The sequence below is a fragment of the Cucurbita moschata genome, unplaced genomic scaffold (assembly GCF_002738365.1).
Source record: "Cucurbita moschata cultivar Rifu unplaced genomic scaffold, Cmos_1.0 Cmo_Scf00026, whole genome shotgun sequence".
Lineage (NCBI taxonomy): Eukaryota > Viridiplantae > Streptophyta > Magnoliopsida > Cucurbitales > Cucurbitaceae > Cucurbita > Cucurbita moschata.
This window is the reverse complement of record NW_019268542.1, coordinates 3424678-3449177: the sequence shown is the minus strand read 5'-3', so window position 1 is coordinate 3449177 and position 24500 is coordinate 3424678. Positions and strand designations below refer to the sequence as shown.

The 24500-nt window shown below is 38.1% G+C and overlaps 2 protein-coding genes across 2 annotated transcripts in view; both read left to right on the top strand.

The window, feature by feature from the left end:
* LOC111462030 (muscle M-line assembly protein unc-89-like) overlaps positions 1 to 7143 on the top strand; it is a 35142-nt gene extending 27999 nt beyond the window's left edge. The window contains exon 6 of the transcript XR_002713687.1: positions 7112 to 7143. The gene's annotated coding sequence lies outside the window, so the exon portion shown is untranslated. The remainder of the gene's footprint in view (positions 1 to 7111) is intronic.
* LOC111462033 (agamous-like MADS-box protein AGL80) lies at positions 413 to 1157 on the top strand. The gene is made up of 2 exons (XM_023105690.1): positions 413 to 661; positions 738 to 1157. The coding sequence occupies exons 1-2, from the start codon at positions 413 to 415 to the stop codon at positions 1155 to 1157; spliced, it is 669 nt and encodes a 222-aa protein (XP_022961458.1).
* Positions 7144 to 24500: the final 17357 nt, after the last annotated feature.

Here is a 24500-nt window from a genome sequence, read left to right as displayed (position 1 = left end):
TTGTAACGTTTTCTTATTCAATACTCATTTTTATTTTAATTTAAAAACTTTGAATGATTTGGATAGATATAGTTAAATAGGGAAGGAGAAGTAGTTAAATGTTATGGATGATATTAGATGCAAAGAAGGCAAGAAACATAAGGCATGGAAGAGCAAGCCAACCCAAACGTACGAAGGTGATAGCAATAAATAATGATTATGAGGTTACTATAAAGGGTAGGAAGTTATTGGATCCTATGAATAAATAATACAATATCAATTAATAATCCTCACGATCATCTCAATATTTGAAAATTAAAAGCGCCACCAAAGACCAAATTTAATTGCTCCAACCAGGAACAAGATCATACACACACACACATGTATATATATGCATATAAATCACAAGAATAAAAAAGAAAAAAGGAAAATCATGACGAGGAAGAAAGTGAAGCTGGCTTACATTGTGAACGACTCCGCAAGAAAGGCGACGTTCAAGAAGAGGAAGAGAGGGCTTATGAAGAAGGTGAGTGAATTGAGCACCCTTTGCGGGATTGAGGCATGCGCCATCGTGTTTAGCCCCTACGATGCTCAGCCCGAGCTGTGGCCTTCCCCCATCGGCGTCCAGCGCGTTCTCTCTCAATTCAAGAAGATGCCCGAGATGGAGCAGAGCAAGAAAATGGTGCATTTTCAGACACCCTTTTGTTTCTTTTCAAAATTGAGTGTACTAACACAAGCTGCCCTTTCCCTTGACACAGGTGAACCAAGAGACGTTTCTGCGGCAGAGGATCGCCAAGGCCAATGACCAACTGAAGAAGATGAGAAAGGACAACCGGGAGAAAGAGATGACGCGGCTGATGTTTCAAAGCCTCACCGCTGCCAAAGGCCTGCATGCACTCAACATGCTTGACTTGAACGACCTCACTTGGCTCATTGATCAAAATCTCAAAGACATTACTAAACGCATTGACTCCCTCAAGAAGCCTCCCCCCCACTCTCAGCCACACCCTCACCCTCACCCTCAGCCGCCTCCCCCGCCGCAGACCGCCGCGTGGCTTATGGAGCTTGTCAGCCCTCAGGACCAAATGGGGTTCGTGGCGGATGACATGCTCTTGCCCTTCGGGGATCAAACTTATAGCCATAATAATGCAATGTGGTCAAATGCCTTTTTCCCTTAGCTTTCTGTAATTTTCTTTTCTGGGTCTTGCACACCAACTCCTTCCACATCCACATGCATTCTATTCCATTCTATTCTCATCATAATTATCAATTTTCTTCATCTTTTCTATGTTAAATTAGTCGAACTCAACCCAAATAATTTCATAACCTAACCCAAATCATACGAGTTGAATTGGATTGATCAAGTTTCGCGTTTTATCGAACGTGTACTTAAATGAAGACGTTGGTGCCAAAATTAGGTTTATTGGTAAATTACAAACACTAAATCGTTACATAAATAACGATGGAACCTAGTTTTGAAGAGTTTTTATGATTGAATTATTGTAATAAATCTCAAAAATCAGTACAAGAATCAAAATTTGTGAATAATTTAGGGAGAGGAGCAATAATAGTGAATAGCAATTTAGGGAAAGAAATTGAGGGAATCCAAATGGATTGTTGATAGTTGATGACAGAGTAATTAATATTAGATTACATTTAATTTTGGAGAGCTTTGAAGGTAATTTAGTGTATTACCAAATTTTAATTATAACTTTCCTTGATGGGATTGATGCAACCAAATGATTAATGTTTCCATTCTATGCACCCAACAAATTTATATAATTCTCATTCCCTTATTTTCTTCTTATGGTAATAAAATCCGAAAATACGTCTTATCTTAATCTTCCACGCACCACACGGTACTTCAAAAATGAAACATATACGTTTAATCTATGAGTTGTTTGTTCTTATGTTTTAAATAATGCAATATTAATTTCAAATTAATATTTATGGAATGCTTTGCAAATAATACAGACAATATAGACGTGTCAATCTAATTCTTGATGTCTAATAGATCTCTAAACTTTTAATTTCATATTTAATAAAATCCTAAAATATTGTAAGTTTTTGTTTCTCTAAACACTAAAAACTCGTTAGCGACTCCTTGACGAGTTAGTTCTTGCAATTGTTTAGAGATCAAATTTGACCTTTGACTCGTCCAAATGAAGCTTGCTCATAATCAATCACATGAGTTGAATTTTCTTATATAGCATGGATACATTGAATACATTAGGAACCCGTGAAGTGTTGGGACTTGGGGTAATGCCAATCGTTCAATCTATTCCAATATCTCAATGAACCGGTGAAGCACGATCTTAGTTTCTATTTATCTCCAAACCTTACGACGCCTTTCCTAGAAGCTATTTTCAAGAACACATTATTGCTTACCTCAAACTCTAGATTCCTACATCGTGTATGGTTCATGATCGCTTGTAGAATCTCATTCATGGTATGAATCAACTTTGGTTCCAAACTTCATCTCAATACATTGGAGTCCTACATCTCTTCCTATAAAAGGCTTCAAAGAGTATCATATAGATGGTCCTCTGTAACTTTATTATACGCAAACTCCGTAATATGTCGTCTAGAGTTTAATTTAGGTATTCGGTATAATTGTCTAGTTAGGAATGAAAAGTTGTCTTGAACTCAAATCGAATACCCGCTCATGATAGACAATGATAGTATGAAGTGTGCGGATTTGGTAAGTAGGTCAATTATGCCTATATCATTATGTAGTCTTTTAGTTGTTGCACGATAAAGTTCATAGCTACGTTCTATCACTTCCATTCTAGTACATTTAAAGGTTGTAACAAGTATGCTTTCTTTTTTCTTTGTGCTTTGACAAGTTAGCAAATTCTAACACATCTCTCTTTATACCTCACTACCATAAATACTTAATACATTTTTGGTGCTACTAGGATGTATCAAATGATAAGTTATGAGCGTTTGTCAATATCTCTTATTTAAGTTCAAAATTCTTTAGTATGCACAACCATTCTTGCCATAAGAGTCCCTTGTCAGAGATGCCAAACAGAAACCCTTCTTCATTTTCATCTCTAATATCATTAGAAATTGATTTATTTGTTGAGAATCTACAAGTTGGAATTTATGTTCTAAAGTGTAACGACTCTAGATTTCTACCCGCCTAAAGCTGTTACCATCTTCATAACATCATCTCTTATGCGGAAATAAGTATTTAAACATCATCGTAAAATATTACCATGAATTTACATATTTCAAAATGTTTTTAATACAATATAATGAAATATTAAATAAAATGAAGTAATATTAAAATTGAAAAAACGCCCTATACCAACCTATTATCTAAAAATTTAAATATAAATATTCTATGTATGTGCCATGGTCTTTATTTGCAATGCCGTCGTCAGCCGTACATGGGTGCCTTGCCTTTACTTGAAGAATAGAAGTAGCACATGAATTGAGTATTTTATGAAATAATCAGTAAGTGACCCCACTAAATGATTAGGGGCCTATCGTTAAAACCATTATAGAGGTGTCTCTAGTCCGTAAAAAATTAGATGTGTATTACTTCCTTACATACGACCCACACGTGCGAGCATGAGTCCACCAGGCGGTTCGTGCCCCCTAGACCCATCATAGTAGGGTTAGTTATCTGTAGCCAGACGTTCGGAGGTCAGAAAACCCTCAAATATCATGCAAGACATGATGATGATGATCATCATCATAGTATACATGTTCGTACTCATCATCATAAATAGGGAAGTAATCCGATGTAAATGAACATATAATATGCATGAGGTCTCTATAGTTTTTATCTTAAATTGTTCTTGTGACAAACCCTATACATCATTCACATATTAGTCTAGGTAATATGCATGCATTGGTCTTCATATATTCATCACCACTAACATCATTACGGTCGTGTCTTAGAAAACTTTCATCATAATACATCATGGCATGTAATACATGCACGTCATCTTAAAATGGAATATCATCATATTAAGTCATATCATCATCATGCATCTTATATCATCATTTTATCATACATTATTGTCATCATGTCATCATGTCATCATGTTATATCACCATCGTATCTTCATATCGTTATATCGTCATGTCATCATATCTTCATCATCATCATACCATCGTCATCATATAGCATTACCATAACATCATATAACATTACCATATAACAACATCATATCATCATATAACATCATATTGTATTACTTCATATCATCATCATCATAATACATAAAGCATAAATGAATCATGCAACACTAGGCATGTTTTGTCATACAAAAGACAAGTTTTTCGACCGAGCCGATAGTAAGGCCACTTACTTGGTTGACCTTAGCCAAGGTTTGATGTACTACAACCTCGCTAGCGTCTTCCTTCTTATCATAACATTTTTATCATATCTTCCATGGGTGTATTGAGGTTGTACCTCATGCCAAAAAATGTCTTATTACATGCCATTCATACCATATATCTAAACATTTCATATGTGTCATATCATAAGCATATCGTGTCATAAAACATATTTTCGTATGCGTTGTATCATCAAACGTATCATATCATATCATTCACATTTCATATCTTAAATATATCGTCAAATACATCGTATCATAACACTTATATCACATCATTCATATAGCATATCATAACATACGTCATAAAATTTGCATAGCGTATCATAATCATATCATTTCATAACATATATCTTATCTTCACGTATCATACCTCGATTATATCATCAGACACATCATATCATAACATATATCCTATCATAAACATATCATGTCTACCATGCACGTATCATAACATATATCATCAGACACATCATATCATGACATATTATAGTCATATGGTTTTTGTCACAGCCCAACTTTCAAGATTTCGAGAAATTGGACCGTGACAAAAAGACGAAATGAAAAAAAAATCAAAATAAAGTAAAACATTGGAAATGTGGAAATTTGTAATACCCGAAGAAAGGGAAATAGAAATAGAAAAGAAAAAAAAAAAAAAGAAGGAAAAGCCGAGAGGGGCAAATAGGTAAATTTGCCCCTCCAACCACCTAAGGGGTCCAAACGAAACCCCATCCATAATCCTGCAAAAGAGAGATAGTGAGAGAAAGGGGTAGAGAGAACCTAGGGAGAGGAGAAATGATGAACCGCCACAAGACTCACCGAAAAATACCGTCGGAGTCTATTCCGGTGAGGATCATGATGCAAGGAGGTGAAGATCATGCAGAGAGACTTTCTTGGAAGGGAAAAGAGAATGTGGGTGGCCGGAGTCCCATTTTTCATCTAGAAGTCGGAAAACCCGCAAGGTAAGGATCTTGAATGTTTTCTCAGATTTACGGTTTTCCCTTTGTGAATCAAGATCTGAAATCTTGATATTTTCATCTAAGAACAACTCTACGCATGATCTGTGAAGAAGTTTGGCCGAGACCTCAACCCGAAGGCGGAGATCCGAGAGTCGTCCGAGAACGGTGAGCGAAATTCCGATCTTCTTAACTCGTCCGGTAGTTAATAAAAAATTTACGAAAAAAAAAATACGAGGACGTAGCCAGTAACACGATCTAAAATTTTGTCGAAGGAATCATGTCGATCCGATCTACGGATCGAAAGATATGAAAATCGGAAAAGAAGGTTGTGTTTCGGTTTTCAGAGGGTAGAGAAGAAAGGAGAAGAAGAAAAAAAAAAAAAAGAAGAAGAAGAAGAAAGGAGTCGGCCGGCGAGCGGCGGACGGCGGCGACAGGCGCCGGACACGCGTCGACCATCGGTTGGAGCAATGCAGCTCCAGCGATGCGTCGACACGTGTCGCCCGCAAGCCGGGCTGAACCGCGACGCGAGTCGAGCCGACCGGACCGGCCGACCCGCGACTACGCGGAGGCGGGCGCGCGTGGCAGGCGCGCGTGCAGCCTGCGATTGGCGCCTTCCCGCGCGCGTGGCCACGCACTCCTAGCGTGCTGCTGGCACGTGAGCGCGCGTAGAACGGCTAATTTGGCCCAGTTGCTTTCTGTTTGCCCGATTTTTGTCCCGGTTCCAGTTCTAATACTGTTCTTACGTGAATAGGGACCTAATTTAAAGAAATCAGTATTTTTGGACACCTCACGGGCAAAGAAACGCTAGCGAAAGGGCACGCGTCAACCAGGTAAGTCACCACCCGGTATTTAGGAAGAAATACTTGTAGGGTTCGCTTGGATGGTAGGTATGCATGTTAGTAATTTTGCCTTAAATTAGCTCCATGAATGAGATTAATTAGATGGATTGTTATGATGTGTTGGGTGAATTATCTGAGTGTCGCTTGTATGCCTTAAGCTTCCATTGTACGTATGCACGCGTTTAATTTATGTTAGAATTGTGTATGCCGGGTTTCGGGTGCTTGATGGACGAATTCGCCCCAGTGAACGCGAATTTCGTGCTCTGGGTGCTTGATGGAGGTTATCGCCCCGTTGAGTCGGTATGCCTAGTTTGCATGAATTATATACTATGATGTTAGAAGAAGATTGCACGTACCCTCTGTTAATTGCTAGGGCCCATTTCTATGATAAAATTAGAGAATTTCTGTTAGGAGCGATATGCCGCTCTAGACAGACTTAATTTTCCCCTAGAAACTTAGTGGTTTACCACGGCAAGAAAGTACCTAGGAGGGTTCATACGTTGCTAGCGTGAGAACGGTATCTATAGCTTCGTGGGAGGACCAAGGGTCCCTGATCAGTCCTTACTGCTCTTAGCCATTTCGCATGGGAAATGTGTCCCCACGTCGTACAACCCATTAGCTGCATGGGAACGGGTTGGGTCGCGCCCCCCATAGGAGGACTATATGGGCGTAGGGGTATTCAGCACACCCCTAGGCTAGATACCATGTAGTCCTAGATAGCCATGTAGAGGTAGCGCCTCATAGAGAGATACCGACCATATCAGCTTGGCATAAGGAACCTCTAGGTGACTAATGAAAGGACGATGAACCGGTGAAACCCAAGGGGCAAGTCCCAAGAGAATAAGGTTAGAACCCGATGTCCTAGAACTGAATTAGGAAACCATGGGAGTTCGGTTAAATTAAGATGCGAAGAGAGCCTACAAGTAGGTGGCTTACTGAGTATAATTTTTATACTCATCCCGTTCTCCTTTATTTTTCTCAGGTGTTCACTGGCTGCTGGTCGAGGTAGAGGAGCGTTTGAGAGCTGTACAGTCACAGAGGGGGTCGTTCCAGAGCGTCAGTCCCCTTTCGGTCTTTTAGAGTCCTTTGTATTTCATTTTATATTTGCAATTTCTTTTGTAATAATTAACAAACAAATTTTCTATTCAAAGTATTTTTATATTTTTACTTTGGTTTTCTTTTCTGTTATTTTCCTTTTGTTTGTTTTCGATTTCGCTTTTAGTCACGATTCGATTTTTCGAAGCCTCGAAAATCGGGTCGTGACAAAATTATAGTAAAATTTTGCGCGATTTTAAAAGTCACACAACACCACTATCAAAGTTATTTACAAACGGGGAAAAAGGGCATGGGATACAAAAAGAATACAATTGATTGATGCCCCAAGTCAACATCTCTCTGTGACAGAGCAGCTCCTGAGCACCTCCCGACCTCGACTGGTACATGAAAAAGAAAGGAAAAAGGGATGACTCGGTAAGCAACTTACTTGTAGGCTCTCATCGCTTCCTTCTTCTAGTAGGTTTTCACGACTTTCCTTTTGTCCAAAACCATGTTTCACATGATTCATCATTATTCATCTACCCGTGTAGTCCCTAGTCCCTCATTGAGACTAATTTATGGCATCATGGCATTGGCCTTGACTGTTTCTACACTCAATAGAAGCTAGTCATGCCAAACCACCTACCCGAGTAGTCTCTGATCTCTTCCAAGACCAGTTTACGAAGTCACAGCGTCGACCTTGACTCGTTTCTATACTCAATAGGGGCTCTCATCTGGACACTTACCTATGTAATCCCTAGTCCAACAAGGATTGGTTTACAGGTTCGCCTCTTTCTACACTTAATGGGGTCTCTCCACCTACCTGCATAGTCCCTAGTCCAACCAGGGCTGGTTTATAGGTTCGCCTGTTTCTATGCTTAATAGAGGTCTATGTCTTGAGCTAACTACCCATGTAGTCCTTAATTCTTCTCAAGAATTCATTTAACGGGATTATAGTTGGCCCTGACCCAATTCTACAGTCAATAGTAGCTCAACTAGTTTCGTGATCCTGTAGGCTACTTAAATCATGTTAATATACCGTGGAGGTCTACTAAATTCTTAGGGACATTCATGCAGTTTAAACTTCATTTTCTCAATTCCAGGTTGTTCTGGGTTAGCCCCTTGACTTAACCAATCCGTGATACTCATAGGTCTAACCTTTGGTTCTACATGTAAACCGCACTAGCTATAGCGCCCTAATCTTAACTGTGATTTTGACGCATGCTCTATTAGGAGAAATATATCTATCAACCGTCTCTAACACATAAATCATGTCTAACCATTCACATATTTTATTTAAGAAGGTATTCCTATCAAGCCTCAATGCATGAAAATCATGTCATAAATCATACACACAATCCACAATCAAACTAGCTGAATGGGGAGATAACATCCATCAATCACTCGGAGCGCAGATAAGAATATCCCTTCCACCGTCACACCACAACAAAGACATTAAATTAGACATGTTTCTCAATCCTCTTGTTCTAAGGGCAATTTCATAATTTTATCATGCATGTCATAATTATCCAACTTGTTCATTCTATGTTCTAATCATACATATTTTAGCCACCTATAGTACATTATGCATATTTTAGCCACCTATAGTACATTATGCTTGCATGCTAACTTATCCTAGCGATTTCTACAAGTATCACTTGCCTAGTATCCAAGTGGTTACTTACCGGAATGAAACGTGTCTTTCAAAGCTTGCTTTTTTGCTAGTTGAGAGCCTCAAAACCTCTCAAAAGCTTGCTAGTAGGTCCTAAATCAAGTGAAACTCGAATTGTTACAATGATTTTGACAAATTTTGTGTTGCAGTGGAGGCATTAGGAGATGCACTGGAGTTGACCCTTGTCTCTACATGTGGAGAAACTTCAATCGTAATCTCTTGCTGCACCTGTTCTTTGATCCAATCCCAACTCACATTTTCATCAAATATTACATCCCTTCTAACTAAAATCTTTGCACTAACGGGGTTGTATAGTTTATATGCCTTTGATTGAGTACAATAGCCAATGAAAATGCATTTTTCAAATTTTCATGAAGCTTTTGACGAATTTAAGGATGTTTCAAAGCATAAGCAATACGACCAAAGACTCATAAATGACTTACAGATGGTTTCCTTCCTTACCATGCTTCATAAGGAGTTCGATTCATAACCACCTTTGTTGGTGAGAGATTTAATAGATAGAAAGATGTTGCTACAGCTTCTGCCCAAAATTGGTTTGAAAGTCTCATTGTTTGTAACATACATCTTGCTATCTTCACAATAGTTCGATTGTTTTGTTCAGCGATTCCATTTTGTTCTGGAGTGTAGGGAGCTATTAACTCCCTTTGGATGTTTTTTTTTGTTTTTTTTTTTCACAAAACAGATTGAACTCTTTAGATATGAACTTGTCACCTCTATATGTGTGAAGAACTTTAATGTGACAGCCACTTTGGTCCTCTACCATACCTTTAAAATTTTGGAACTTCTGAAAAGTTTCTGGCTTATGTTGCAGGAAGTAAACTCAGTTCATGCGACTATAGTCATCAATAAATAGTAAAAAATATATACTCTCACACAAGGACTTAGTTTGCATTGGCCCACATAAATCAGCATGAATTAGTTCTAGACGATGTGAAGCTCTTTTAGCTTTTCCAATAGGAAAGAACATCCTAGTTTGCTTGCCATAACTGCACCTTCACATAAACTAATTGAATCAATTTTTGATAATCCTAAAACCATACCTTTATCCCTGAGTATTTTCATGTCCTTCGTATGGAGATGCCCATATCTAAGATGCCATAATGTCGAGTTATCTTTTGTGCTAGCAGCAAGAGCAAAATTCATTTATTGATCTTTATACCAACAATTCACTTTTATGTGCTTATACCTTCTGCAATGGTAACATTATATGACGTTCCTTATGTTACTTTGCTCCTTGAATTGCCTTTGTCCATAATTTCTCCATCTACCCCTTTTACTACGACCACCATGGAACCTGCGAAATCCCCCTCTTCCACGACTCCTACCTGCTAAACAAATATTTTCTCTTTCGTCGGCTTCGTTGTTGGCTGTCTCCTTCACTTGTAGTGCCTTTTCTTCATTCCTTTCTAGTGATCTATTGATTCTTGACTCATGAGCCTGAAGTGAGCTCATCAGTTCATCAATGGAGAGTATTGATAAATCCTTAGCTTTTTCTATAGCAGCCACCACATGGTCAAACTTTGGAGTTAAGCTTCTCAACACATTTGCAACAATTGTTTAATCTGAAATTTTCTTTCCATGGGTACACATCTGACTATTGCTCTTGACAAAAGGTCAGCAATTGATTCACCATTCGTCATGAGCAGAGTTTCAAAATCACGTCTTAGAGATTGCAATTTCACTATTATGATCTTTGAATCTCTTAGAAACTTCTTGGATAGAATTGACCATGCTTGCTTTGATGTGGTTGCTGCTGCAATTCGTGAAAAAATAGTCTCATGAACTGCTTGCTGAATAATGAATAGAGCTTTGACATCGTTTTTTTTGGTTTCTCTTAGTCTCTCATTTTCTTCTATTGTGGGTTCTAATACATCAACAAACCCGTGCTCCACCAAGTCCTATAGCCCTTGCGATCTGAGTAAGGTCTTCATCTTGATGCTCCATTCATATTTCTCACCACTAAGAATTGGTAACAGTGGTGCAGAGGAAGAAAAACTAGCTACTGCTATTTTCGTTTTGTAAAAAAAATAATCACCCACTCTTGTGTTGACAAGAACTTGGCTTGATACCAAATTTGTCGGGAAAAGAATAGTGAAAGAGATAGAAAAAGATAAAATAGATCAAAGCTGCAGTGCTTTATTATTGTTTTCTCGTTATATTAGTTAAAGAGTTACACAATTCCAATATTTATAGGTTTATACACTAACAATAAATATAGTAAACTATGGAAATCATACATAAATTCAAATCTACAAACAATTTTCTAAAATCTTCGTAGTTTAAATATTTGGATCATATCTCAACTACTTTAAATCATATCTTTTGAATACTCTGAATCATATCTCAACTACTTTGAATCATATCTCAACAACAGACATACCAAGATGTTGTCACATACTCAGCTTCACACGTCGAGAGTGTCACGATCGGTTGTTTCTTTGAAAGCCAAGTTAATGCTGTGGTGCCCATAAAGAATACATAACCCATAAATAATAATAATAATAATAATAATAATAATAATAATAATACTAATAATAATAATAATAATAAGTGGAGAAATAAAATAAAACCCAGAAAACAGAGGAGGAAAAATATGAGATTTTGTTGTTAATGAGCACGAGTTTGGATCGACTAAATTCGATTGCCGATTGAGAATAAGGAAAGAGAGGTTTTGTCGAGGATTCCTTGAGGAAGAGGACACAACCACGAGCTGAATCGAACGTTTATACGAAGGTAACGCAAAATCCATATTACCGAACCTTTAAATCTTGATATCCTGGCGTATATTGAGTAATAGATAATGAAATAGAGTTTGTTAGAATCGTAATAAGGAGATCTATAAAGTTGTAGAAGAAGTCGAGACGAAATATGGCTATAGAGGTGGAATATGGCTTCGGGATATAACCGAAATTATTGTGAAAGTTGGAAAATTGCAGGAAATCAGAAGGAAGAAGAAGAGGCACGTGAAATACACGCAGGGTGCGTGAGAATCTGCGACTGGGTGTGCGATTGGGTGGTTGGCTGGCGCATTAAGTGTGCTGACAGAGAGAGTGAGGGCACGTGAGAGCGCGTGTGTGGCTATTTTGGCTTCTGATTTGTCCCATTCGACTCGTTTTAACCCGTTCTATCTAGTTTGACCTATACTTACCTTGAAAATTGTGAAATATAGGTCTGATTGGAAGAAATTGTGTTGAAATACCCTATTAAACATTCAAGAAGAAAAAGGGGTTTCAAAACCAAGTAAGTAGCATATCGTCCTTTAAACTAGTTCTTAACTTGTTTTACAACATGTGAGTATGTTGTTTACATGATTAAAAGGTTAATATGTTAATATGAGCTTTGATAATATGTAATGTCTATTTGTATATTGTGACTGATGATATGTAATGTCTATTTTATATTGTGACTGCTTGCATGTGATGTAAGCATGTTATAAATAATTACTAGAATGTTTTATGTAGCGAACATTATATATGTATGAAAGCATGCATTGGATGTATGTTATGGAAAGGTTATGACTCTAGGATATGCATTGGTTGTTGAGCCATGGCTTATTTATATGAGTATTGTAGTCTATTAATTCCCGCAGAGTTCTTGACCAACACGTTGTGTGCTAAGTCAGAGAGAATGAGTACTTCTGACCGTTGGTATATGCGATTTACAGGCCGACAAAGAAATTAGTAGACGAGCCGTATTTGATTGAGAGCGAGTCTTACATACGAGTCCGAAAATTCTAGATAAGCATATAGAGAGAATGTCAGTAACCTAAGCTGGAGGTAGTTGAGATACCTCGTTAATGAACAGGTGACCCTGGTAAGAGAAACTAGGAGTCAATGGCGAATAAAACTTAAAAACACCAGAAAAGATTAGTTATAACTTATGAAAGATAAGTTAGCCACTTACTGGGTAATTTAATTACTCATCAAAATTATTATAACCTTTCTTTTCAGATTTAGGTGATGCAGGCCAACCGAGGATGAGACCGGCTAGAGACTATTGGGAATCCATGTCTGGGTTTGTTGATGTAATTATGCTTTTGCTATTTAAAAGTTATATTGGTTGTTTAATGTTTTAAATAGCACTGATTTTAAATGTTTTACTCGATGTTTATAGAAATGTTTTGGAAATGTTTCTAAATTTATGGTTGGTTGTCGGAGTTTGTTATCGGAGTCGATGGTAGCTCCTGTAAGTCGTGTTGTTGATGTGCGGGTGTTACAGCTTCAACGCCCTCCAATGTGAATAAATCAGCTCCTCCATGAACCGGCTTATAATGCCGACACTTAATGAAAGATCTGGCCTTGTGCATGTAAGATAGCGAAGGCTTCCTAACAGACTCCGGTACCTATTTGCATCTACTCGTTCTCCTTCATCGTACTTTTAGAGTTTTGCACCTGATTCCATTGCTATTGATTATGGGTTGCAATTTTCCATCTTGTACTTCTTCAAGATCTTCTTTGCATGTCTCCTGTGATATAAAAATACCCGTCTTTCCTTGTTTAACCTCCAATCCAAGGAAAAACTTAAACAAGCCCAAATCTGTCATCTCAAATTCTCGTGTCGTTGTGCTTTTAAACTCTTTTATCATCTCATCATTGTTGCCTGAAAAAATGAGGTCATCGACATAAAAAGCAACAAGTATCACATTACCTCCACTCTTCTTTGTGTAAAGTGCATGCTCGTGGGGACATTGCTTGTACCCGTTCTCCTTGAAGTATGTATCGATAAGAGTATTCCATGCTCGCGGTGCTTGCTTCAACCCGTAAAGCACCTTCTTCAATTTTAGTACCTTCTTCTCTTCTCCAATTTTCATGTACCCGAGTAGTTGTTCGAGGTAGACTTCTTCTTCAAGCACACCATTCAAGAATGCCGACTTGACATCCATTTGAAAAATCAGCCATTTAAATTGAGCCGCCTGGGAAATGAGCAATCAGATTGTCTCCATTCCTACAACAGGAGCAAACACTTCGTGATAGTCGATTCCCGCCTTTTGCTTGTATCTCTTCGCAACAAGTCGCGTCTTGTACCGCTCTATCTTGCCTTGAACGTTTATCTTTTTCTTGAACACCCACTTCACACCAATGGGCTGACTTCCTTCCGGTAATTCTGTTAACTCTCATGTATTGTTGCGATGAATCGCTTTAATCTCCTCATCCATGGTAGTTTGCCACTTCTTGTCTCGCACCGCCTCTTCAAAGCTGATATGTTCAGCATCTGCCAGAAGACATACAAGGTGTGCCTCATTTGTTGAATCATACAAGTCTCGCAAACTTCGCATTTTGGTTGTCATGGTTCATCTTCATCATCAGAGATTTCTGAGTTTGATGGTATACTTGTTGGTGCAACGACGGATGATTCTCCAACTTTGATATTGACTTCCGTCGAATTGTTCCAGTCCCATTTGCTTGCTTCATTTACTCGCACATCACGACTCACCATCACCGTCTTGCTTTTTGGGTCAAGTAGCTTATGTCCTTTTGTCTTCTCATCATACCCAATAAAAATATATCTCTTGCTTTTGTCTTCGAGCTTCGTTTTTCATTGATCGAGTACGTGAGCATAAGCCATACTACCGAACACTTTGAGATGAAAAACTGTAGGCTTTTGTCCGCTCCAGGCCTCTTGTGATATTTGATCATCTAACTTTGCATGTGGACATCGATTCTGCACATAGTTAGCGCATTGCACGGCTTCTACCCAAAATTTCTTTGGCATCCTTTTGCTCCTGAGCATTGACCGAACCATATCGAGAATGGTCTGATTTTTCTCTTGGCTACACCATTTTGTTGACGGGTGTACGGTGCGGTTAGAAATTGCCTTATACCTTGCTCCTTGCAATACTCCATGAAAGTCGTTGATGTATACTCACCACCTCTATTGGATCGTATAGCTTTGATGTGTCTACTAGTTGCCTTCTCCACCATCACTTTGAACTTTTTGAACACCTCGAATGCCTCAGATTTTTCTTTCTGAAAGTAAACCCAAGTTTTTCGTGAGTAATCATCGATAAAAGAAATGAAATACCTTTTACCGCTGAAAGACTCGGGGGTAATTGGTCCACATATATCTGTATGAATCAACTCGAGAGGTTGTTTAGCCTAAAATTCAGCATTCTTTTGGATTGAGGTTCTCGCATGCTTGTTGAGTATCACGATCATGCTCGTCCAAGGCATGTTGCCCATAGGGGGGATACGACTAGTCGTCCAAGGCTTCAGAAATATCATGTCTAGGTTTGTCAGACATGAAATGCCTCAGAATGTACTAGAGGGGGATACGACTAGTTGTCAACTTCTCCCTACCCAAGGTTATATACTGTGAGCCGTTGTTATTTCTCTCTTGCTTGCTTATATAACGTCTCTTTCAAAAATCTCTCTTTCGAAAATCTCTCTCTACCCTCGTTTTCTAAAACCTTTTCTTAAAATCGAGGCCAGAGGCTCGAGCATATGTCGCTTGGCTGTAGGCGACGTAAGAATGAATTGGCTTAGCTCACTTATCGTTGGAAAGTGAGTGCCGCACAATCGCAAGTTTGCTGCCATTAAAAATGCGATTGTGACACTGAGCATGCATTCTTCACAAAATTTTCCTTCGTGGTTCAAGTTGGGTAGCCCATGCACCATATTCTTCTTTGTTAATTCTTTTAGGCCGCCATGATGTAGGTGACCACAACGGAGGTGCCACAGTGATGCCTTGTCTTCTACGTCGACTCGCAAACAATTTTATTGTATGCTTCTTACATTCAGTTTGTACATCTGATTTCTTCCTATCTCGACTTCAGCAACCAAACGCCCTTGCTTGTCCTTTAGGTGTAGCAGATGGTCTTTTAAGAATATTGAATAACCTTTCTCTGTGAGTTGCTCCATACTCAATATGTTGGTCTTGAGGTCTGGTACGTAATAAACATCTTGGATTGACCCCATTAAACCATCCTTTTGCAAGAAATGTATCGTACCTCGGCCTTTGACCTCCACCTTTGATGCATCTCCAAATGTCACATGACCATCTTCAATCTTTTGCATCTTTTTGAATAGGTACTCGTGACCACACATATGGTTGCTTGCCCCTAAGTCGAGGTACCACAGAGTGTCGTTGTTGATGTTGTCTTCATTTTGAGCCATCACAAGTTAGATTGGTTGTTCCTTCCACCTTTTTATCGGCTCGACAATCTTTTACAAAATGCCCCAGTTTGCCACAATTATAACATTTGTCGAAGTTACAATCATTCGCATAGTGACCATATTTATGACATTTGTAGCTATAACGACCCAGAAAAAAAAAAGAAAAAGAAAAAGAAAAAAACTCAGTCGTTGGAAAACTCGGGAATTTTTTGGTGACCGCTGAGTTTCGCGGATCCCATGCGAAACAACAGCCACACCTTGCTCAGCCTTCAGCCCACGACTCCCAGCCCAACTACAGTGGCCCAAACCTCAATCCAGCCCAGAAGCCACGGTTCAGCTGAACCGACCCGAGACCAGACCCATGGTTCAATTGAACCGGCCTGCAAACCATATACTTGCAGCCCAATCCAGTAAACCGAGGCCCAAAACCAGCCCAACCCTATAGCCTTTTGTAGTAGTCAACCCGAATCGGAGTGCGACCTGCGCCTCGAGCCAACGCACACCGTACAACATGGCGTGCTCTAATTGTGCCACGTGGCACACAGCGGAGCAGGCGATCCCTCGGCTCAGCTCGCCGCAAACGGCTCGGTGGCTCCCAGCGGCTGTTCGGCTCAGCTCTCCACCCTCTTAGACCTATTTTTGGCCCTGATTAAGGTATCCGAGGCCGTTTTTTGCCATATTTTACATTTATTGAACTATTGGTAAATTAATTGTGAAATACTAACGGAAGGTGGCGAACGGTGTGATAGGAAACAAACCCCGGCAATGTAGGAAGTAGCTCTCACAGAATGGGAGCTTACATTTAGCTAATTAGGGAATACTTCGATCAAGGCCAACCAAGTAAGTGGCCTTACTATAGGATAGGCTAAATATTGTTTGATTTATGATGATGTATGAGTATGACGCTGTGTTGTGCTGTATGTTAATTGTACGTTATTTATATTTCGATGCATGACATACATGTTATATTTGATGCACTTAATGGCTTCTATGATGAGTATGATGTATGCATGACGATGTTATTAACATGATGATGTTTTCAATGTTGAACATGTCTTACGATGTTGTTTGCCATATTGCATCATGTCGTTAGATCGACAAAGGACACAACCCTAAGAGTATGAAAATGATATTAATGTAAATATCCACAAGCACGTGTTACATAGTGTGACCAAGAGATGAGACTAGAGGGTTGGGTCAGAAGAGATTTATAATTGGATTTAGAGGGAGCTCATGCATATTATATGTTCAAAAGCATAGGGCTACTTCCCCTAGAGATGATGAGTGCAGACGCGCACCGTATGATGAGCGTGAATACGCACAGGTGCGAATGCACACAGATGAGGGTGTTCATGAGGCGCATGACACTATGGGGTTCCGCTGACCTCCAGACGTCGCTACAGATTAGCTTGACCAGAGGATCTAGGGGATGTGCGAGCGCCCTGGAGATTCACACTCGCACGTGTGAATCATGTGTAGGGAAGTACTACAAATCCAATTTGTCCAAGACTGGAGGCCATCCTTAAGATGATTAGAGATAGGTCCCTAATTCATGATTGCATGTGTTTGCATTAGAATGGCCCCTATAGTGGGGTCACTTACTGAGTATTTCTTTGAAATACTTAGACCGTGTGCCATATTGTTTTTCAGGCAAAGGCAAGGTGCCCATGTACGGTTGACTGCGACATCGTGAGCAGAGACTGTGGTGTGTGCATAGGATAGTTGCATATTTAAAATTTCTAGTCTTCGTTAGGATAAGGTGTTTTGCATTTCATTTATTTAAATTATTTAATTTGTAATTGTTTTGAAGTCATGACAATTTGAACTTTATGACCGGATTTCTTATTTGTAACAACACATGTGTTGTCATCAAATAGAACGGAATGTCCTCTAGGCATCCGTTGTTCAACACTCTATAAATTGTACCCTATCAGGCATAAATTGAATATTATCTAATAGGTTTATCTTACCATGGCTGGTTTCAACTTTCACTTCACCTTTTCCCTCAACTTGCATCTCAATTGTATTTTAAAGTTGCACCTTAATTCTTTGCGTCTCATCAAGCTCTTGGAATAAAAATTTGGTGTCTGTTATGTGGTTCGAGCATCCACTATCAACAAACTATAAATCACTCTTTTGTGGATTAATATCACTATACGCCATACAAAGCCTTTCTTCTTCGTCTTCATTTTCTTCTACAAAATTCATTTATTGATCTTTATACCAGCAATCAGCTTTTATGTGCCCATGCCTTTTACAATGTAACATTGTATGACATACCTTATGTTATTTTACTCATTGAATTGCCTTTGTTCATCATTTCTTCATCTACCCTTGTTACCATGACCAACATAGAAGCTGCGAAATCCTCTTCTTCCACGACCTCTACTTACTAAACGAATATTTTCTCTTTCGTTTTCTTCGTTGTTGGTTGTCTCTTCACTTGTAGTGCCTTTTGTTCATTCCTTTCTGGTGATCTTTTGATTCTTGACTCATGAGCTCGAAGCGAGCCCATCAGTTCATCAACGAAGAGTATTGATAGATCCTTATCTTCTTCTATACCAGCCACCACATTGTCAAACTTTGGAGTTAAGCTTCTCAACACCTTTGTAACAATTGTTTCATCCGAAATTGTCTCTCCATAGGCACGCATCTGACTGACTATTGCCATTGCTCTTGACAAAAGGTCAGCAATTGATTCACCGTTTGTCATGAGCAAAGTGTCAAAATCACGTCTTAGAGATTGCAATTTTACTGTGATGACCTTTGAATCTCCTGGAAACTCTTTCTGTAGAATTGACCCTGCTTGCTTTGATGTGGTTGTTGCTGCAATTGGTTAAAAAATAGTCTCATGAATTGCTTGCTGAATAATGAACAGAGTCTTGGCATCCTTTTTCTTGGTTTATCCTAGTCTTTCATTTTCTTCTATTGTGGGTTCTAATACATCAACAAACCCATGCTCCACCAAGTCCCATAGCTCATGCGATCTGAGTAAGGTCTTCATCTTGATGCTCCACCACTCATATTTTTCACCGTTAAAAAATGGTAAGAGCAGTACAGAGGAAGAAAAACCAGCTATTGCCATTTTCGTTCAGTAAAAAAAATCACTTCTTGCGTTGACAAGAACTTGGCTCTGATACCAAATTTTTTGGGAAAAGAATGTTGAAAGAGATAACAAAAGACATAATAGATAAAAGCTACAAATGTTTTATTATTGTTTATTCACTCAATTCCTAAAGAGTTACAAAGTTCCAATATATATAGGCTTATAGAGTAACTAGAAATAGAAAATGATGGAAATCCTATTAAACAATTGACCATAAGTAAGGTCACAAGTTTAGGAAACTACCAAGAGCTTCTTCAAAACTTGGTTAGAACTTTGAATCATATTTCAACACTAACTTCAGGGACACATGGTCACCCACCTCGAACCCAAATCTGCATAGCTCTTTCTTTGACTCTGTGTAGTGAGTATTCTCTACTTGATTTTTTGCACCGCTGCATTGTTGACCTGAACCAACTCTGGTCCCAGTAGTTGCTGTGTTCCTACTTTTCCCAAAAGACTAGCGTTTGACACCTATGCCCATACAGTGCCTTAAAAGGGGCCATCTGAATGGTTGCTTGATAACGGTTAATGTAGGTAAATTCCATTAGAGGTAGGTGGCAGGGGTGTACATGGTCCGGGTTGGGTTGGGTTGGAGGATTTTTTTTTACCCAACCCAAAAGTTCGGGTTGGTTGGATTAGTAACCCAACCCAACCCTCTATTTTCGGGTTGGGTTCGGGTTGGTCCAAAAAAATTTTAAAAAATTTAATTTGTATGACTTAAAATGATAAAACAATTACTACCTCTAAGTTGTAGATCAAAAATATCAAACTCTCCATTGCATCCATATTATCACCTATAAATATATAAAGAATATGCAATGAATCAATTCTAAAGTTACCACGTCTAATTAAATTATTACATCCCCAACATATAATCATTCAACAAAAGGCCTAAAAATTCACCTATAAATATGTGAAGAATATTCAATGAAGTAATTCAAAAGTTACAACATTCATCCAACCCTCTCTTGCATTCTTAATTCCTACAAAAGAAAAAATAGCATCTTGAAAGTTAATACCGTTTTAAGATTGTTTGGATAAAGCATAGTGTAACTTCAAATATTTTACTTACATTCAAAAATAATTATTGCATGACGTTGGTAGAACTTGAAGGTCTTAAATCATCTGAAAAATAAAATATAAATTGTGATATAACCATACATAATACATCTTAACAAATAGACAATAAATAGATTTGGAGTTACCTGTTTCAATCTTAAAACAAATCTCCAAATCTTCAAGGTGTAGGAATATCTAACAACACTGATTTTCTACCGATCCAATTTTGTGTACATATGAGAGCTTCCACTCTTTTAGGTGTCAAAGAGCTCCTACAAGAATAAAAAATCCTCCCACCCATACTAAATGTTGATTCAGAAGATACCGTCGACACTGGAACGGCCAAAACATCTTGGGCAATTTTCGATAAAACTCTATAATTAAACTCATTTGTTTTCCACCATGCCAAATCATCAAAATTATCATCAAGTTCTTCACTAGGGTCAGATAAATATCGATCCACATCATTCTTTAACTCGAGTGAATGTTGCTCTTTTCTTCTTCATTTGTATCTTGATAATACTAATATTGAACTACTCAAATTCTCTTCATCAATTGTGTCCATCTTCGTAAATATTCGAAAAGCAAAATGATATGTAATCCAATTTGTAATGAGGATCGAGTACCACTGCTATGAATATCAACTTATTAATTCTTTCCACTGGGCCTCAATATCTGTCATACTTAACTTCATATTTGAACTCATGTTACTTAAAACAGAGTTCACATTTGTACTCCACTGAATTAAAAGTTCTCAAATACCCCAAAGTTCATGAAAATAAGAATTAGAAGTCACATATAAAGAACCACTTATCTTCGCAGTGACATCATAGAAAACCTTCAAAAACATTACAAACATTGCAACATTTTTCCAATCATCAATGGTTGGTGGCCCTATTCTTTTGTTTCCATGATCCCCCTCTTTGAAATAATCAACATAATCTAATTCTCCCTCCTCTAATACTTTAAAAACTTTTTCAAATTTCAAGGCATGATCAAGCATCAAATAAGTGGAATTCCATCAAGTCGCCACATCCAAACAAACAAGTGCTTTACATTTAATTTTTTCTTGTTCAACACAATCTTTAAATTTTGTCAATCTCTTAGGGGATGATCTAACATACCTCACGGCATTGCGAACATTAGAAATGTAGTCATGCATTTCTTTAAGCCCTTCATTCACAATCAAATTAATTATGTGAGCACAACACCTCATGTGTAACATTTCTCCATCTAAGACAAGTGAATTCCAACTTCTAAGCTTTCTCATAATATATGAAATAGCTATATCATTGGAACTTGCATTATCAACTGTGATAGAGAAAACCTTATCGATTCCCCATTCCAATAAACAAGTATCAATAATCTTGCCAATAGTCTCTCCCTTGTGGTTAATAACTTGGCAAAAGTTGAGAATTCTTTTATGCAAATTCCATTCTGAATCAATAAAATGAGCGGTGATTACCATGTAATTAATATTTTGCAACAAAGTTCATGTGTCAGTGGTAAGACAAACCCTCTTGGAATGACTGACTAAAAAATCTTTCAACTTCTTTTTTTCTTCTAGATAGAGCTGAAATATATCTCTAGCAATGGTTACTGTTGACGGAGGGTCAAACTTAGGACATGCAATACTACAAAACAATTTGAAACCCTAATTCTCTACAAATTTAAATGATAATTCATCCATAATTATCATCTTGGCACATGCTGCTCTACATCTTGTTTGACTAAATAATGAAGTAACAATATTACTACCACCCTTTCCATCCATTGAACATTGAAAACTTAGATTGGTTTGTCCTTTGTCCTCCACCTTATATGGGTACTTCCTACACTGATTTTTTAAGTGCTTTCATAACGTGCTAGTTCCACAAGAATTAGTATCATAAGCATACTCCTTTGTCCTCTTATTATTGTTCTCTAATCTTGTAAAGTGATCCCACACGGTTGATGTACTGGGTTTCTTCTTCTTAAATTCAGATTGGGTAGCCAATGATGGTTTCAATGCATTATAATTACTTGAGCTACTTGTACATATTGTTACACTATTGTTTTCCATCTATAAAAAGTAAAATAGAACTATTATGATTCAAACATTTAACTCAATATGAACAATTATCATAGAATGCATCAAGGTTAAAATATACAATCAGTTTTTGCAAGGGGATATAACAAAAAGAGAAAAAACGAAAAAACTTATCCGTTATAGCGTTCCAAGAGACTAAAGAGAGAAAGACGGCAGGCGAGAAAGAAACAAGACAAAGAACGCTAGAGAATGCTATTGAGATCAAATTCCTTGTGAGAGACTAAGTATCGAAAGAGATTTGTATTTTGTGGAGAGGCTGAGAGCAGAAAGGTAGGGAGAGGAATGGATGAATGGATTGTAGAGAGGTAGGGAGAGAAATGGATGAATGGATTGCGGTAGATAGAGAAATGGATTGCAGTAGAGAGATGAATGGATTAAAATTAATTGTAGAGAAATTAATTGCAATTGAAATGAATTGGAGAGGAGAGGAGTTGAAATTAATTGGAGAGAAATGAATTGCAGAGAAGAGGAGTTGAAATGAAGTGCAGGAGAGAAGTTGAAATGAGTGGTAGAGGAGAGAAGATGATGGCAGAGGAAGAGATAGCAAAATAAAATGAATGGCAAAGGAAGGATTGTAGAGTAAAATGACAGAGAGGAAGAAATAAAATTTGTGTAAAAATTGCAGAGGGAGAGTGCTGCCAAGAACTCAGAAATAGCAGAGGGAAAGAAAGAGAAATTTCTTTCACCGCTGAGGTAATACTCCTTAAGTGCACCTCTTATTATTATTATTGTTCTCCAATCTTGTAAAATGATCCCACATGGTTGATTTACTAGGTTTCTTCTTCTTAAATTCAGATTGTGCGGCCAATGGTGGCTTCGATGCATTATAATTACTAGAGCTATTGGCACATTCAGTTGCACTACTGTTTTCCATCTATAAAAAGTAAAATAGAACTATTATGATTTAAACATTCAACCCAATATGAACAATTACTATAGGATGCATCAAAGTTAAAATATATCATTATGGCGTTCCAAGAACTTACCCGTTATGACGTTCCAAGAGACTAAAGAGAGAAAGACGGTACGCAAGAGAGAAACAAGACAAAAAACGCGAGAAAATACTATTGAGATCAAATTTTTTGTGAGAGACTAAGCGTTGAGAGAGAGATTTATATTTTGGCTGAAGGTTTGTATTTTGGCTAAAGGTTTGTATTTTGGCGTGAGAAGAGAATTGGCTGAAAGGAGAAAAAGGCTGTCAGGATGAGGCTTTTTGAGAGAGAATTATAACAAAGGAGAGAGAGAGATCGGCTGACTAAAGAGGAGGGAGAGAAATGTTCCGTTGACTCAGAAATGAGGCTTTTTGTCCCATTTAAGTAATCAAAGCTCGGAGAGAATTGTTATTTTAAATTTGTTTACACCATTTAAGTAATTGGACTTTGGTAAAAAGTGTCAAGCTTGGGCTTTGTTAAAGGTGGTTAGAGACAAGACAAGACATTAGCAATAGGTTATTGGGCTTTGACTTTGGGCCCTTGGGCTTCAATTTCTTTTTTTTTTTCCAAATATTTTCGGGTTGAGTCGGGTTGACCCAATCATTTTCTTTTGGAACCCGAACCCAACCCAAATCAGATCGGGTTCAAAAAAATGGACCCAACCCAAACCTGAAATCTAACAAAACCCAACCTAACCCTTATGTTTCGGGTTAGGTCGGATTGGGTCGGTTTCGGTTTTCAGGTTTTCAGGTTGGGTGTACACCCTACTCCTCGTGCTCTGCCTCTAACTTAGAGTAAACCAAAATATCGTAATAAACACTATTACAAAGGTGTCTAAGAATTTCTTAAACACCCTGTTCATTACTTTCGTGATGACTCTAGATGCATTGTTAAGGCCAAAAGACATAACAAGAAACTCGTAATGTCCATAGTGACTTCTAAAGGTCATCTCAAGTATATTCTCTTTTCTGATCATCATCTAATGATACCATGGCCTCAAGTCAATTTTGGAGAAAACTGTTGCCCCCAAAATCAAATTCCCTGGCTGGGGACAAACTTGGCAAATCCTCTGGGAAAATATTTACAAACTGTACTATCTGCTAGTTGATGCTGTCCAGGTTCACACTCGCTAAAAATGCGCTTGCGCCACTATGTAAAACTATCCCCTGACAGGATTCTGAGAGTCATTTTTCGAGTCTCAAAATCTATCAGAGCACGATTCTCGCTTAGCCAATCCATACCTAAGATGACATCGAATTTTTGCATGCTTAACAGTATCAATGCGGCTTCCATGACACTTCTTAACACTGATACACTACATCCCTTAATCCTATGAGTAGCCATC

What these genes read in the sequence shown, in the direction of transcription:
- LOC111462033 (XM_023105690.1), top strand. Translation starts at nt 413, where the DNA reads ATGACGAGGAAGAAAGTGAAGCTGGCTTACATTGTGAACGACTCCGCA. An exon ending in TGGAGCAGAGCAAGAAAATG is followed by an intron (nt 662 to 737) that starts GTGCATTTTCAG and finishes CCCTTGACACAG; the next exon opens with GTGAACCAAGAGACGTTTCT.